Source organism: Polyodon spathula, chromosome 14 (genome assembly GCF_017654505.1).
Source record: "Polyodon spathula isolate WHYD16114869_AA chromosome 14, ASM1765450v1, whole genome shotgun sequence".
Lineage (NCBI taxonomy): Eukaryota > Metazoa > Chordata > Actinopteri > Acipenseriformes > Polyodontidae > Polyodon > Polyodon spathula.
Window position 1 is genome coordinate 4,095,841 of NC_054547.1, and position 16,208 is coordinate 4,112,048.

The following is a 16,208-nucleotide window of genomic DNA, read 5'->3' on the forward strand; positions in this document are numbered from 1 at the left end:
CCAAAGACTGACCTGACCTAGGAAGTGTTACAGATTTCCTGAAAGGCAAGCAAACTAGGAACTTTCTTTAACCTTGTTTAACGCCAATGTCATGTTTTAAAATGAAAATGCATGTTTGCTATAATCATGTTTCTTTTGAATCTGACCTACATAGTCAATGGAATTGCATGACAGGTAAGATTTATGAAAGTGTTTTTGTTAGTGACAATCATTTTAAAAAGTAGCTTTAGTCCTTATCGATTTGTTGACTATAATAAAGTGCACTATTGTATTGTGTGTTGTTTTTTTCCCCCAGATATTAAAAAATGAAATAAATACTCCATGAAGGTAAATAGAGCACTGTGTTTATTTCACTTAGTAAATATTTCAGTAGTAAAATAAACCTATATATTTCAAACATCTTTTATGCATTTGGTTTTCTTTCCACAATACCCTGCCGGTACCCTCATTTATAAATAATAATATACAAACTAATATGAACATGATCATTGCATCATTCCGAATAAATTTCCAGCAATGTGGACTGTCCCAGTATTTCTAAAATACTATACCCTATTTATTGAAAATGCTATGCAGCATTCCCTATTTATTTAGATGGCTGACTTATGCATCAGTGTGGACTAGCAAAAGGCCTTCATACAGGAAAATATATTACTTTTACTGTCAACATGGCCTAAGCATGAAGTAATGGAAGTAGTGAATTGTTGAGCGGTGAAAGCACTGTACTCACATAACCATGAAATCCCAGCTGTCTGGTTTTGGCTTCTACTTTAGATTCTCTTTGTTTGAGACCATGATGTCTTCCGTTTCTCATGACAAGCCTGTCAACCACTCTGTCAGCAATAGCCACCCTGGCAGCTGATCCACATTGTGCTGCAGAAAAACACTGCCTGCTTTTATAACGTGGGGGCATCTTCCCACAAAGGTGGTCTGACTCTATGATTTTACTGGTCGATGCCACCTGCACAGAACTGCCTTGGTATTTAGTGGTCATGTTGTCAAGTTCATACATTTTGAGGCAAACTGTATATGACCCTCAAGGCCCCCTAATAAAAGATTGCTTTGGTATAGTGGTAAACACAGAGTAAAGTGAGTACAATAAAAAATCATGGTAAATGGGGCTCCTGAGTGGCGCATCCAGTAAAGGCGCTCCACGTGGAGTGCAGGATTCGCCCTATAGCCTGGACGTTGCCAGTTCGAGTCCAGGCTGTTACATTGCATTGTCCTTCGACACTAGCTCTGAGGTGGCTGCAGTGTGAAAAGAAGCAGTCTTTAGTCCTGGGAGGACAGCATGTGTTCATCTTCACCGCTCTTGAGTCTACTAAATGGGAAAAACAAAACAAAAATAAAAAGACACAGCAAATCCATTCATCTTGGTTTTAAAAGCTAATTTTTTCTCATTTTATTGTCACTCTTCTCTGCCTGATCTCGAGCAGCTCCACTGATTTATAGCGACACCTGCTGGGAAAGAGGTGATATGGTAGCAGCTGTTGGTGAATGTCTATCTTACTTTTCTGTATTCGGTGTGAACAGCAGTGTCCGTGTAAATTAATTGATCCCCCGGTCTGGGGAACATTGTTTTGTCAGGGTCATTTTTATATACGCTACAGGCCCCTGAAACCATCCCCAGGGGGGAACACCCCGGTCTCAACAACAAGAAGAATACATTATCTGTGATATCTGAGAGCTGTACCGAGCTGCGGTTTAATAGACTTCACTTCAGAGTACCCTTGAATAGCTGGTGGGAGAGGGGGAGGTAAAATCTTTAGCTCATATGATTTCCTATCAGATGCCGCAAACATAAAACCTTGTTAAAAGACAAACACTAGCATTCGGAACCAAAGCTAATGTCCTCGCCTCCGTATAGAAACTCATAAAACTGCAAGCTCATTAGTCTCTCAGGAAAACAAAAAAATCCTTTTTCATTGAAAATGGCAAAATGTTTTATTTTTATAGCCCTAACTCTACGTTTTTATGAGGTCTTAGAAATAAAATTAGCATTAAAGAAAAGCACAGAAAAAACCCTTTTCCCAATTAGCATTTCCCATGCTCAGCACAACAGCAGTCAAGATCAATGAGATATTAAGCTTGTGTGCACAGCAATGAAGTGCAGAATAACTTTGAGCCGTTTAGAATACCAGTATGTGCAATAAAAACAATACCATTAACCTCCCATCGCCACTAAATACTTCTCTCTCGGGTGCTGACTTTGAAAAGCTACTTCATGAAAGAGGTTTGCAAGAATTTCAAAATAAACTTCCTGACAAATGACACATGCAGGAGCAGTTTAGCCCTGCTCACATTTCTCAGTTCCTAAAGGTTAGTGTAACAGGGCAGAGGCTGCATACTGCAAGCGAGCGTCTTAACCACAATACAAAAGAGCAGGGCCCTTCTGCAGTCGTGGTTTTAGAGCCTTTATCTAATCTGACCGACGGGAAAGGATCAGTAACTGTTCAATGACTATGATGAGGGACTTGTTCTCGTAATATTTGTCTTTTCTAATATGCTGTTGACGAGAGGTGGTGTCTTAAATATACTGTATTTGAGTTTCCTAGTATTCTTTAAACCTCCCCTTATATTTTTTTTGTGTTGTTTTGCAGTCTCTTTGAGTTGCTCTGTAGTTCTTGTATCCTGCCAAAGTGTTTTCATATAAGTAAACGCCAGCACCATCTAGTGCACAGTATTGTATTGCCAGCAAAGCCAAGGGAGAGTTGATCCAAAGTTGTAGCTCATGAGATGGTGCTAGTTCTTACTTCTGAAAAACACTTTGCCTGATCTAGCCCGTGTTACATATAAAGGCAGGCAACTAGAGCAGCTCCACAATTGAAAGCAACTTAGCACGCTTATAGAAAAAAAAAAACCAGTAAGAACCACTCATATCAAGTTAAGTTGATAGTAAAAAAAAAAAAAATTAAAAAGTTCTTGTTCTACACGACGCACTAACTTATTGTAGACTGCTGAGAATCTTTCAGCCAATAAGGGTGCCTGCTTTATTTCATGACATCTCACTGAGAAAAACACTTTATGACATCAACCGTACCATATTGTGGTTTTACCATGCTTTATTCTCAATATCAGTACAGTTGACATGACCTAAAGTCATACCTGAGGCACCTCTCGAAATTCCATTCAGCTGCAAAAGTCATTTCAAAATGGTGACGTCGCAATCAGCCACCTAAAATAAGACACTTAGTAGTATTCACTTCATCAAACTATTCTCTCTTTTCTGCAAAAATGACAGTAGACATGAATAGAAAACAAATATAGACAGATTGTCTGTTCACTTCTACTTGTGCGAATATAGCCATAATACATAGACGTTCTTTGGGCTGTAACCCAGTATTATAATTCATAAAAACAATTGTACTCTGGAACTGCTGATAAACATAAAAATCCTTAATGGTTATTGTTTGATTTCCCCTGCGTGATTTCTAATACAGTTATAAACGTACTGATACTAATCTAGTGTTTACTTTATTAATAATTTACCATAATGAGAACAGCAGTGCAAAATCCAGTTCCATAAAAGACTGTTACTATGAGGATGAGCACAATGGGCTTATACAATGCATGGTTAAAGCACCTTACTAGAATATTTATATTCATATCTGTAAAGGCTGGAAAGACATGTGTTCTGTACAGCAGACTGTTACAATGCTAGATTTCTTCCAGATTGTCCGAGTAAGATGTCACTAAAGGCTGTTAAAAATGGATGAAGCTGGCTAGACTCTGTGAATATTTCTTTTGACAGCTATGATGTTAAGGTTCCAGCCCCTACAGAGGCAGGGAATATCATGAGACAGAATTTCTTGTCTTTCAAAATCCTGCATTGTCATTTGGGCTTTGTGCCCTAACCAGAGGTCCGTTTGAGATCGGCTTTTCACCTCTTTCTGTTTTGAGAACAGAAAATGTGAGGACAGGCATCATGCATCTTTCCCATTGAAATTCCCAGTGTGATTAGATGAACCTACCTGTGAGTCTGCAGATTACTACGCACTGTATTGTTTTGACGCCCAGACAGATATATTATTAACAGGTTAAGCATCAATTATGCATATCTTTGTGCTGTATTATTTTATTTTTCATTTCTAACCAGAAAATGGGTTTTAAACCTGCATGGGATCCTCCAGACAGGCACAGGTACTCTGGGAGCAGATATACAATGTGAAGTATTCTCTGTAAAGGGTTATGGAATATAAAGACTTTCAAATTCTGTCTCAGAAATCATTGCAATACAGACTTGTTAATGTCTTAATAAGGTCTATATATATATATTGTAATTTGTAGATAATCCCTTTCTCCATCTAGTCGTGAGTGAAATTTGCAGATGCCCCATTGAGGCAGCATGGCCCTGGTACTCCCTGACTAAGTGTGTGAAGGAAACGGTAAGATTAAAATGCGTTGTGTCTATTTGTCCACAGCTAACCTGAGGCCTGGGGCTGATAAGAAGGTGGTGTTCCTCACAGCTCGTGTCCACCCAGGGGAGTCTCCAGCTTCTTTTGTCTGCCAAGGTCAGTGTCACCACACTAACACACACATACACACATGTGAACATGCTTACTAACATACTAACTAACACAACCCCTACCCACCCAGCAACAGTTGTTACCTTAACTTTTCCAATGCCACGGTATTAAAGAACACCGCTCCCCGGCTGCATCTACATTCTATGGCTACAGTGTTCTATTACTTCTGTCATTCAACTAAAAAAGATCAACATCAGTGTTAGGCATGCCTGTTACTGTTACAATCATGCATTCCCAATTAGATCAAACACATATTAAAATGAATTACTGAGAAGACATCATTAGAAATGTTGTCTTTTTGTATAGCGGTTGACTGGGGATATCCTTTGAAAAGGCTCGCTGTGTGTTTCTGCAGAGTTCGTGTTCAAAACCACACGCTGCTTCTCTCCAGCCCTAGCTCTCACCTCTGTGCTTCCCATGCCCTGGCAGCATGGCTCAATTAGAGAGTCATTAGGCCTGTGTTAGCGCTAATGAGGAAGAACAGCTCAGTGGCAGTGAGCCTGCCCTCTCTGTTTCCTGTTACCTGTCAATTATCCCTCTGAACTTTTAAAAAGGCCTGGCCAGCCAGTGTAGCAGAGGCTCCAGTGCCCAAACAAATAACATTATCCCCTCCCAGGACCTTTACATCCCCAGCTTTTCTAATGACAGTCGTTACACTGCCAGCTGTAGGGTTTAATTAGCATTGTCTGCACTGAGCAGCATTGGGGCTTCTCAGATTGTTTCTGATTAACTATGTTGGTATATTTTAGGTTTCCACACATTTGAGTTCTCAGGCATCTGTTTTGTGTTCAGTGATTCATTGTTTCATCTCTAAACGTATAAATCTGGGCCAGTGCATCCAAACCAGTTTGAGCCGTGCTGGTGCTTCTATGTCACCCCTGTCACGACTTGCCACTCCTTGGTTCTCCTTGTTTTTCTTGTTGTCTCAGGTGTGATTGACTTCCTGGTGAGCCAGAATCCAGTGGCCAGGGTCCTGAGGGACCACGTGGTGTTCAAGATTGTGCCCATGCTCAACCCGGACGGGGTCTATCTGGGGAACTATCGGTACACTATGAGAACTAAAACATGACTTGAAAAAAGTCAAATGTCTGTTCAGTCGAGTTGTACTTAGGCTTGCTCCTTTTTGACATGTATTTTTCAGTAGCTCACAAAATAATAAATCACTTCCCTTTTAGACAACTCATTTGACTGGGGTTTGACCGGAACACCATGAAACCTGTTAATTTTACAATAGAGTTTGCCGCTTTCAGTTGATGAGTCATTTCTCACCGGATGAGCTGGCAATGCGCTGTGGTTGAGTAGGGTGGGGTAGTAAGCTGCTGGTCAGAAGCAAAGAATACATTGAAACTGATTGCATTAAGTAGCAAAGCCCCTGCAATTCATTGCACTATTTACAGGGTTCATGATTTTTCAATAAAGAACCCAAGTCATCTCAAATGTAAATATATGTTTAAAAGGTTATTGCATATTTTATATATATTATATATATATATATATATATATATATATATATATATATATATATATATATATATATATATATATATATATATATATATATATAGATATATATAATTACTATATATATAGGTTATATTATATATTTTATTGCATATGTTAATGCCGCCAGTGCCACACACACACACACACACACACACACACACACACACACACACACACACACACACACACACACACACACGTCAGTGCATCACACAATGCTGACTGTCTCCCCCCTGTGGAAATTCTCTGAAACTGCACCAAGAGTTTGCCACTACTGACCTTGTGCATGTTTAACTGTTTGGTGTTTCCTTTACTAAATTATTAGTTTTGTATCCCGTGCAAATTGGCTCTCTTGGCACATTTCCGCAGGTGTTCTCTGATGGGTTTCGACCTGAACCGTCACTGGCAGGACCCCTCCCCCTGGGCCCACCCCACCCTGCACGCTGTCAAGCAGCTGATCGTTGCGATGAACAACGACCCTGTGAGTAAAGTGATATACTGCCCATGGAACACCACACTAACATGTATAGGAGATCTTCTTCTTCTTCTTCTTCTTCTTCTTCTTCTTCTTCTTCTTCTTCTTCTTCTTCTTCTTCTTCTTCCCCCTCCTCTGAGTAACCTATATTCTGTTGACATGGTAGATGATATATAGGTGGTGTCAGGCAGTTTTGGAAATATCATATTGGCTGTTATTTGCATATTATCTGCACCACACTTCAAAATGATCTGAATTCATTCCTCTTTGCTTAAAAATGTTTCACACCTGAAACAAACAGTAAGACAACTAATATAACACATTTGTAAACCTCACAACTCTCCACTATACTGGACTACATGGCACCCAATTCTACCAGTACTTGTAACAGCTTGTACTTGCACTGAACTGTTCCATACCTTTCCGTATTCTACTACTGCTCTTAATTATAACTACTTCCTGTATCTTGTTTTTGACTTTACTCTTATAGGTGTCCGTATTCATGGTTTTTGTAATTTCTCTTATTTGAAATCATTACTACCTTGTAGAATGGTAACCTGTTGTGTTATTGTCAGGTACCTCAATTGTTTTAGTATTTTTTTTGTCTGACCCCTTATTTTGTAATAATTTACTTCAAATTATAACAGGAAATGGTATAAGTTGTAACTAAAATGATTTGCAAAATGCAAAAACAAGGCTGCAAAAAAAATGATCTGAAGACCAACCTGAATAGAGAATACCAGCAAATACCAACAAAAGCCACTCAATCCCTTGATTGGAAAAAAAAAGATAATGAAGGCGCCTGTCATAACAATTCTATACTTATAAATTTTTAATTGCTTGTTTGAAGTTGAAAAAATGAAGAATTATGGTTTCAGCTTATACATTGATTTGAATAGGATTCTCCACATGTGTCTGACTCTTCATCAGGTAAATGATGAAAAAGTAACAAAACCAGAAGCTGCTGGTAAGAACATACTGTAAGAGAAGTAACGAACGAGAGGAGGCTGCTCAGCCCATCAGTGCTCGTCCGCTTCCTAGTAGCTGATTGATCACAAAACGTTGTCAGGTCTTAAAGGATGTCAATGATTCGGCAGCAGAATCACTGCCAGGTAACCCACCCCATACCCTCATTACTCTGTCGACCCTTTTTTAGAATGTTGGGCTTGTTCAAATTTTATACCACCCATTAGATATTTGAATCCTACATTGTTGTAACGCTTTTCTAGGGCTATTTCCTAGGGCTCCACATACAATCCAGCTGATTAAGCCTCCCGTTCCTTCCCTATGCAGTCAGTGTCACGTCCATCATATTACACACAGCATTTAATTTCCTGAAACTGAATAGCAGCAAAGACATTTAAAAAAAAAATTAAAAATTAAACACGACCGCAAAATATACAGCTTCAGTAATGAGACGTATTTACATTTTGACTGTTCTGGCAGTCTTTGCAAACCCATGAAGAGACACTCATTTAAAAGAGCTGTTATGAACCCAGTGAGCCATATACAGTTCAAGAGCCATCCAGAGGTCAGCCCTGAATGTGCCCAAAACTACACAATTAGAGTTGAATAGACATTGCTGAATAGACAGACAGTGTGTACACGTTCATTTTTCTTTGTATTTATTTGACAGTAATCTCAGGGAACACGTGTTCACCAGAATTCCTTTTAATCTTCATCTGTTCACCGCTGTCTCCTCTATATGACAGCGAGCCTTCCTCCTGTATATACTGCCACTACCAGCTGCCAGCCTCCTCAATTCGTCTCCCTCCCTGTCTTTTGTTAGTCTTACCTGGGTTCTTGTTCTGGTCCTCGGCCCTCGTCCTGCCACCAGTCCCGTCCATCTGGTCCCTATTCTACAGACCAGCTGTCACTTGCTTGTTTTGATTTTCTCTACAGTGATGATCCAGCATCTTGATTAATTTCGCTCTCTTCTGATGAAACACAGTTTGTTATTTGAAGATATGTACTCTCAAGTGTACTCTCGTGTCACACTTTGATAATGCTTGCAGTTATAAATGAATGTAACTACTAGGTATTTTATTATTAAATGGTAACGTTTACTTTGTGATATTTTACCTTTGTTTAGGAGCTGTATTCCCGTTCAGTTTGCCTAATGTAGACTAGTGATGCAGTGTCTTCATGTAAGTAAGCACCAACTACGGACTTCCAGAAACACAAAAGAAAATGCAAAGTAGCTGTTCACTATATGCATTGACGTTTACACCTCTTACAGACACTAATCTAGTTTATGTTACATTTGTCTACATCAGGCAACTAGAACTGGGGAGCATTGCATTGATGTAATAAGAATGAATGGTAACATCATAAAAATGCAAATGGTAGCCTTGTGAAGGAATCTAATTGAAATGATCTTGCATGATCAAGTCTTAAAGGCATCTATTAATGATCTTTCACCTTTTACCCTGTGGATCCAACACTGTGAATGGTTTGGCGCTCTCAGCTCAGTCCCTACCCACACTGAAAGAGTGCTCTGAGACTTTTTTCCCTGGTCTTTTCGTCTCTTTTTTTTAATTAGGTGGTAGGAGCGGCTAGATTAGTGAAGGTCAGAGCTTGTCCAGGGAATTCCTGACCTTTCCTGCACTTTCAGTCCTGATAACACAGGAACATTCTCTTTAGCACGCGGGGATAAAGCGTTCATCTTAACCTTTTCCAGTGCTTCAGACTTGCCAATGGCCCGATCAATTAAAACAGTGCGAGGCTGTCTCCTGGGACCGGAGCTCAAATTCACAGTCAAAGTGCTTTGACTGCGCCCCAGAAAACAGACACTCATACAGTTAGCTCTCCCAGCACTCCAGGTGGATAGCTATTCCACATTTACAACAGGCAGAGAGTCATGTGCTGCGTGCCCCTCAGTCCCCTTGCATGATCAATGATTTGGGTTTTTTGGGGTTTTTTTGTGACATTAGTGTAAAAGCTAAATAGAGCATACACCATGAACCATCCTTGCGCTCCTTGTGGAGGTTTTGTATTTATATAAATACGAGCAAATAAGTGCAAGAAAACAAACTCTCTCTCTCTCTCTCTCTCTCTCTCTCTCTCTCTCTCTCTCTCTCTCTCTCTCTATATATATATATATATATATATAATATATATATATATATATTATTCAACACTTACTGTCACACCAAAACTTTGTAAAACGATCTCCAAAATGCTGTACAGTGGAGAAATGTAAAGCAACACTAAACTGTTAAAAAAAGATATACTGATCAAAATGATACATTTCTGTATTCCCTTGTATCAGTGGTGATTAAAAATTGAGAGTAAAACTGCATAAGCTAAGCTTGTCTAAGCACAAGCACATCCCTGTAATGAAGGCCTTCGCTAATTATTTAAATAAGCAGCGCTTTCTGAAATTCCTTGTGTCTCTCATTTTAGTCTTTTGTCATTTGCTGATTATCGCTGTGTGAAAATGTTGATTGCCTTCTGTTAAGCCTTGATTAAAAGCAGTGTAAAGATGTAAATTGGTGGAAAGCACACAAAGAGACTGTCTATTCTGTTGTGTGCAGGGAGATTGAACATTAAGAATGTGTGTTTTCCATCCAGCAGGACACTGCACTAGAGTGGAGGGATTTACCTGTAAATGTTGAGGCAGGCAAGAAATCTGTTTATTTTTAAAAAATGTCACTATAATACAGGGCTTACAGCATGTACTGCACACAGGCGGGATGTACAATCTTAACCCTAATTCTAACCTGAAGGGAGTTAGGGTTAAGAGGGGTTAGAGTTACATATTGCAGCCATGGATATCTGGCACAAAGGTGTTTTATCCTGAGCAAGGTGGAATTTGTGCCACGGTAATTACCTCACCCCTGAAGCAGTGAGTTTCTTAAAGATTCCCAATGGAATACTTTAACATAGAAACTTTCGTATTCAAGATTACATACACTGATTTTTCTCAAAATAGATGGTGAATGCTGAACAGCACCATAGTTTTCAGAATATTGCACGCACCCTTTAACAAATGTGAGACGCATTGCAGCTTGTAATATATAGTCAAGTGCAGTTTACACGTGTATCAAAAATCACAAGCTGCATGAATACTGACCTGTTTTTCTCACAGCTGTCAGCAGACGATAATGTTACAGTTGAGGCTTTATTTATTTTTTGAGGGAAAAAAAAACTACGATTTTATATTGGGATTGTATGGATTTATAACAAGTGTACAGTTTATGCTAAATGGATACATTGATAACATAGTATATGTAAACCAAGTTTAAAGTAGAATTGATCCACTCAGTATTATTCTTTGCTTTAAATGAAATTGCTCAGTCATGCGCGCAATGCACAAGGTGCACGTTATATTTTGCAAATTATGGTAATAATAAGAAAACCATGGCTTCAAATGGTTCTGCTGCTCATGTCTCCTTGTGTCTATATTTGTATTGTAAAATAAATAATCAGCCCCACTCCCCCGAGGCTACACGAAAGAAATAATTGAAATGTAAACAAATTGGGATTCCCCAGGGAGAGTTGAGGGTTTAGTTGCCTAGACCTGTCTCAGATATTGTTCTTGATGCTTCAGATGTACTTTGTGAGCTGTCTGTAAATTGATACCATAAAGGTGACATATTTTGACATGCTTTCGCAATGGTGTGAACTTATTCACACTGGTAACACTGCAGCGCCACAGTACCATATGAGTTGGATATTTCAGCTGAGATAACAATCCCCCTTTATTCACTGGACCCTCTCCAAAGCCGCGATAGCCCTTTGTAGTGGATTATAAACTCATCATCACCTCCCTTGATCTGTACTTTATGCTTTAGACTAGCTGTAGCCAAGCATTCTGTTGGTCTTTTTTATTTGGCTTCACACACTGCTGGGTGGTTGTCTGCGACAGTTCCATGACCATGCAGGTTGTAGCAGCAGGCTTGTTCTAGTTTGGCAGCACCCATTTTGAAATTTGAATCTTACATCGTATGTTTATTAGCATTACATTAAACCACGTTAAAGCTCAGTTCTGTATCCCTTTGGGGTTCAGACCACTTCCTCCTAATGCACATTTTCTAAACTTGTTAATCATCTCTCGCTAAAAAACTATTCAACAAGGTTTTGGGATCAATCAGCTACTATGAAGCGCCAAGCATCGATGGCCTAATGGCTCCCTCTCATTGGTATATTTTTGAAAGTTTTTATATATTACTGTATTCGCTCAAGAAAAGTCGACCTTGTGTAAAAGTGCAGGTGCGTATGCGTGGCTAAGTACTGTCTGTGAGCTTTCCTCGTGCACTGAATGCATGCCTGCCACAGGGCTCCCATGGGTCCTAAACCCTTCTAGGTACAGACGGGAATTGCAGTAACCACACACTGGCCATGACTTTTGCAGACATTAAAGGTTTGCTGGCATAAGGGGTTTTTTGCTTGTGTATTAGTTTACCCCCCCAACTTCAGGATTGTGTTTTGGGTTAAATTTCTTGACTTATACTCGAGCAAATATGGTATGTTAAAGAAGGCTCTGTTTGAATCCTTGCAGTAATGAAAGGTAAGGTAATGTTTTTAAATTCTGGCTTACTGTTATTGCGAGTCTATTTTAATGACAGTTCCTTCTCACTAGCTCTGTGCTGTCTAGTTTCTGCTGCCCGACAGAGCTGATTCAAATTGCTGTGAGAAGTAGCAGGCCACAACTAGTTAATAATAATAATAATAATAAAGAAGAAACAACTGAAGCAGGAAAACATTATCTAATCTGTACTTCCTCACGTTTGGCTGAACATGGAAAAAAGAAATTAGGGAAAAAGAGTTGAAAAGGAAAGAAACAAATGAAGCCGGCCCCCAACTCAAACGATGCTTCTCCCCTCCATTTATAAAACGCGAAGAGGAATTCATTGTGATTGGCTGATTACACTGAACATTCATCACTGCAAGCATATCCCCTCCGATCTGACAATGCCATTTTGGATAATTTGTTAAAGATGGCAAAAGGGCTATATTGCCATAGTTCATTTTTGACCTTTTAAATATTACAAAATTCATTTCCAAACCGCAACAAATGTATTAGGTGCTGTCGGCAGGGGAGATGAATTCTGTACCTTGCAGGCTGCATCCCACCAGATAGTCCAACATTGTACTGTGACATGTAGCATTTTGAATGGTGGATACGGAGTGGCATTCAGAAATATCACTGATTTCTCTTTATTAAAGCGTCCTTTTTTCTGTCACAAGCCGTTGCTTATTAAACAATTTCAAGGTTTGCGGTTCATTTCTCCCCATTATAGCCTTCATTTGAATGCTTCTAAAACTTCTCGTCCTCGAGTTGAACTTGGCCTTAACAAATCTTGAAACTTGTACCAATAGGAGCAACACTGAACTCCGAGCAAAGCAGATGTAACAAGATCAAATATGCTCTGCAGTGATACCATGTTGGAGCTTGATCTAGTCAGATCTCAGAAGCTAAGCAAGGTGCGCATGGTTAGTACTTGGATAGGGGACCTTGGTGGAAAATCAGGTTCTGCAAAGAGGGGTGTTTTCTGTCACAGCTGTAAATTAATAAATTAGCTTTATTTGACATTGTATGAAAGACTGCACTGTTTGTAAACAAAAGATATCAGCATAATATCTGTTATTTCATCATTGGCTAATTAAGTCATATAGTACTCATTCTATGTACAGTTTGATGTGCTTGTTTTGTGTGCTTGCAAACTTGTATTTGTATTCTGTGAAACCGAGATACTTTATTGGATTTGTAATGTCTTGGCTTCTCAGCCCATTGAATTTCATGGAGAGGCAAGTGCTGGACATGAACCTCACGTATCAAAGACTAAAGTCTTCACCAAACTTCAAACTCCTAACCTGCTGACCTTTTGAATTCTATTTGGATACAATCTCCAAAGCAGTTTTCTCTAAAAATGGATTTGAAAAAAAAATACCCTTTGCTAATAAAATGGAAATTACAACATCCTATCTTGTCATTTTGCAGCTTTCTCGTGATTTTCAGAAAGTACCTTTGTCTTTGCAATCAAAATCGGACTTGTTATTTTCTACAGGAGACAATAGCCAGTGGAAAAGTCTGGCTTGTGAAGCCTGGAAGCCCTCTTGATCTGACCTCCTCTTTACCGGGAGAGTGCTAGCGATTACAAAGCCTTTTACCTCTATTAGACTCCCGAATCTCCTTCAAGTGGCTGATGGAGCTACCTTAATGGCGAGCTGCTTTGCTTCCTTTCAGGTGCAATCCATCAGGCTGACACTGGCTGCCGATGGCCCACTCTGCGCGTCTATATTTCACAGGCAGGCATCGGCACGGCTGACAGCACTCCGCATGATGGGAAATTGCTTTGGCTGTGAGCAGAATTTCAAACACTGCCTTCACGGGCTGAGCTTCCCCCTTGTTTAGGAGCTGTGTGGAATGGATAATGAGACTGTATCACCTCGATGGAGAGGAAAGGCAAGGCTCTGAAGGGGACTCTAACCAGGATTTGAAAGTCTAACCTCTTCTTAGCACTAGGGTCATAATCAATGGTCTTTCTTTCATGTTGTTGAATATATTTTGGGTTGTTTGCTTATACTCTAAAATGACTGTAGCTAGCAAAATAATTCCATAAATCTGACCTGTTTTGAACTTCTGTTAGCTAGGTGTGAAATGGGTAGTTTTGAAAGAAAGGTTAGCGAATGTTCTCAGTTTCCATTCTATATTCTCAAATCTCATAGACTTACACTTCCTAGGTCATTTCTCCCCAGCAGCAGTGTCTGGGAAGCAGCTGTTTGGAAAAAGCCATTGAAGAAGTATGAACAATCTCTTTCAGGTGAAATGACCAAGGAAGTACAACACTATGTACATGTAACCTCTGTAGTGAATGTTTTGTTAGCTACCAACACTTTCATTTATAGTATTCCAGAAGGCATCCACAAAAAACGTTATTAGTCATTCTAATTAAAAAGCAAGAACACTGGGAAATGATTAGACTGTGTTTGAGGATGGGATGTAGTGGTTAGAATCAAGGATTTAAATACAAACAATAACCCCTCAGTATATCCAGTCTAAAAAAAAAAAACATTTGTTAATATTCCTACAGTTCTAACTTGCTATAAAATCACCTATTAAGCAAAATATGCTTATATTACCATCTGATCATAACATTCAGCGAATATAATGGAAATGTACAGCATTGATGTGGTTAGTGGTTAATGAATACAGAGATACAGTTAATTGATGTGGTTGTTTATGTATTTATTTAATCATTCACAGAACATTGAGCAATGACTTTGTTTCATGGGATACGAGCAGCCCTGGAGCAGTTTAGTGCTGAGGTCCCAACACTGTGCATACAGACAATAATAACAGATCTGAATATGGTGCATGGGCTGGAAGACAGCATCAATATACCGCATCAGTAACGCATGTGGATGTTGTGCACAGCCAGGTTTGAAAACAGACAAGAATGACATGGTTTAATGGATTGGTGTAAACTGTTGACCATAGCGCTTTACAAAAAAAAAAAAAAAAAAACTAAGAAAATGAAATATATATACTGAATACCCACAGTATATACATTTCATTTTATTATTTTTTCCTTAATTTTTTTTTTTTTAAACTGTCCCTTACCATTTTGAGAGATTATGTAAAACTGTTTTTACTGCATTCCGTGTTGCAATATATTTTGATATTTCTATTCACACATCATAGGCAAATCAACCAGGGAGTTGCATTTTTTCAACACTCACTAAGGAAAGTTTGCCAGGAGAGAAAATTGTCTTCTAATCATTGCAGAGTGTCCAGATCATGCTTGGTCCTGTAACAAAGCTGGTGCTCTGATTGAAATATGAGTGGCGCATTGTGGGGTCCCCCTTGGGAACAGTAGTTTTCCAGCTCCACTCCATATTTGTATAACTCTCTTCGCATAGCCTCCTGTTGACAGCATACCTGTGTTTGGTGTCTTCCACACAGAGGGTGAGCCTGGAGTTCTACATTGATGTGCACGCGCACTCCACCATGATGAACGGCTTCATGTACGGCAATGTCTTCGAGGTGGAGGAACGAGTCCACAGACAGGCCGTCTTCCCCAGACTGGTCTGCCACAACGCTCCCGACTTCTCCTTCGTAAGCACGCACGCCTCCGTCCTTCACTGCCTGTGCTCAGACACGTCCGTCTATATAATGCATAATAAAATTAATTAAGAACTTGAAAAGACAAATGTTTCAGCCAGTGCCTTCTTCGGTGTTGTGAAGTGTACTGAAGTACACTGTAGAAGGCACTGGCTGACACATTTGACTTTCATTTACTTTTTCTAATAAAATCCAGCTGTGTCTTACCTAAGATCTCACCACCCCCCCCCCCCCCCCCCCCCCCCCCCAGCAGAAGAAGAGATTATTCACTGTTTTTAAGCCACTCCTCCCCATTGCCCCTACTAAATATCTTTGTATCCCAGAATATGTTTTATTTTATTTTAAAGTGCCTTCTTCAAACATTTTTAAAACCATGTTGTCATAACTGTATATTATATAGGAATGCAAAACTGATTAGGTATGTATTTTACTTAATGCATACATCCTTGCTTGCTCACTTAATATCCCTGTATATTTTTCAGCGCAGTGTTACCCCAAATGTTACCCAATTATTACCGACAGGGAGGGGTTTTTGTTCTCTATTCTGCCTCCCAGGAATTAGTTTCTGGCTGCAGTGGGGATTGCTAAGACTGGCAGTGAATATTTATTCATCCTTCCCCAAACTTGGAGGGTA

The 16,208-nt window shown here is 39.5% G+C and overlaps 1 protein-coding gene across 1 annotated transcript in view; it reads left to right on the top strand.

The window, feature by feature from the left end:
- LOC121326901 (cytosolic carboxypeptidase 6-like) overlaps positions 1–16,208 on the top strand; it is a 260,712-nt gene that overhangs the window by 220,614 nt on the left and 23,890 nt on the right. Inside the window, exons 7-10 of the mRNA XM_041270542.1 lie at positions 4,422–4,511; positions 5,456–5,570; positions 6,399–6,510; positions 15,416–15,568. Of these exons, the coding sequence (XP_041126476.1) occupies positions 4,422–4,511; positions 5,456–5,570; positions 6,399–6,510; positions 15,416–15,568 (470 nt within the window). The remainder of the gene's footprint in view (positions 1–4,421; positions 4,512–5,455; positions 5,571–6,398; positions 6,511–15,415; positions 15,569–16,208) is intronic.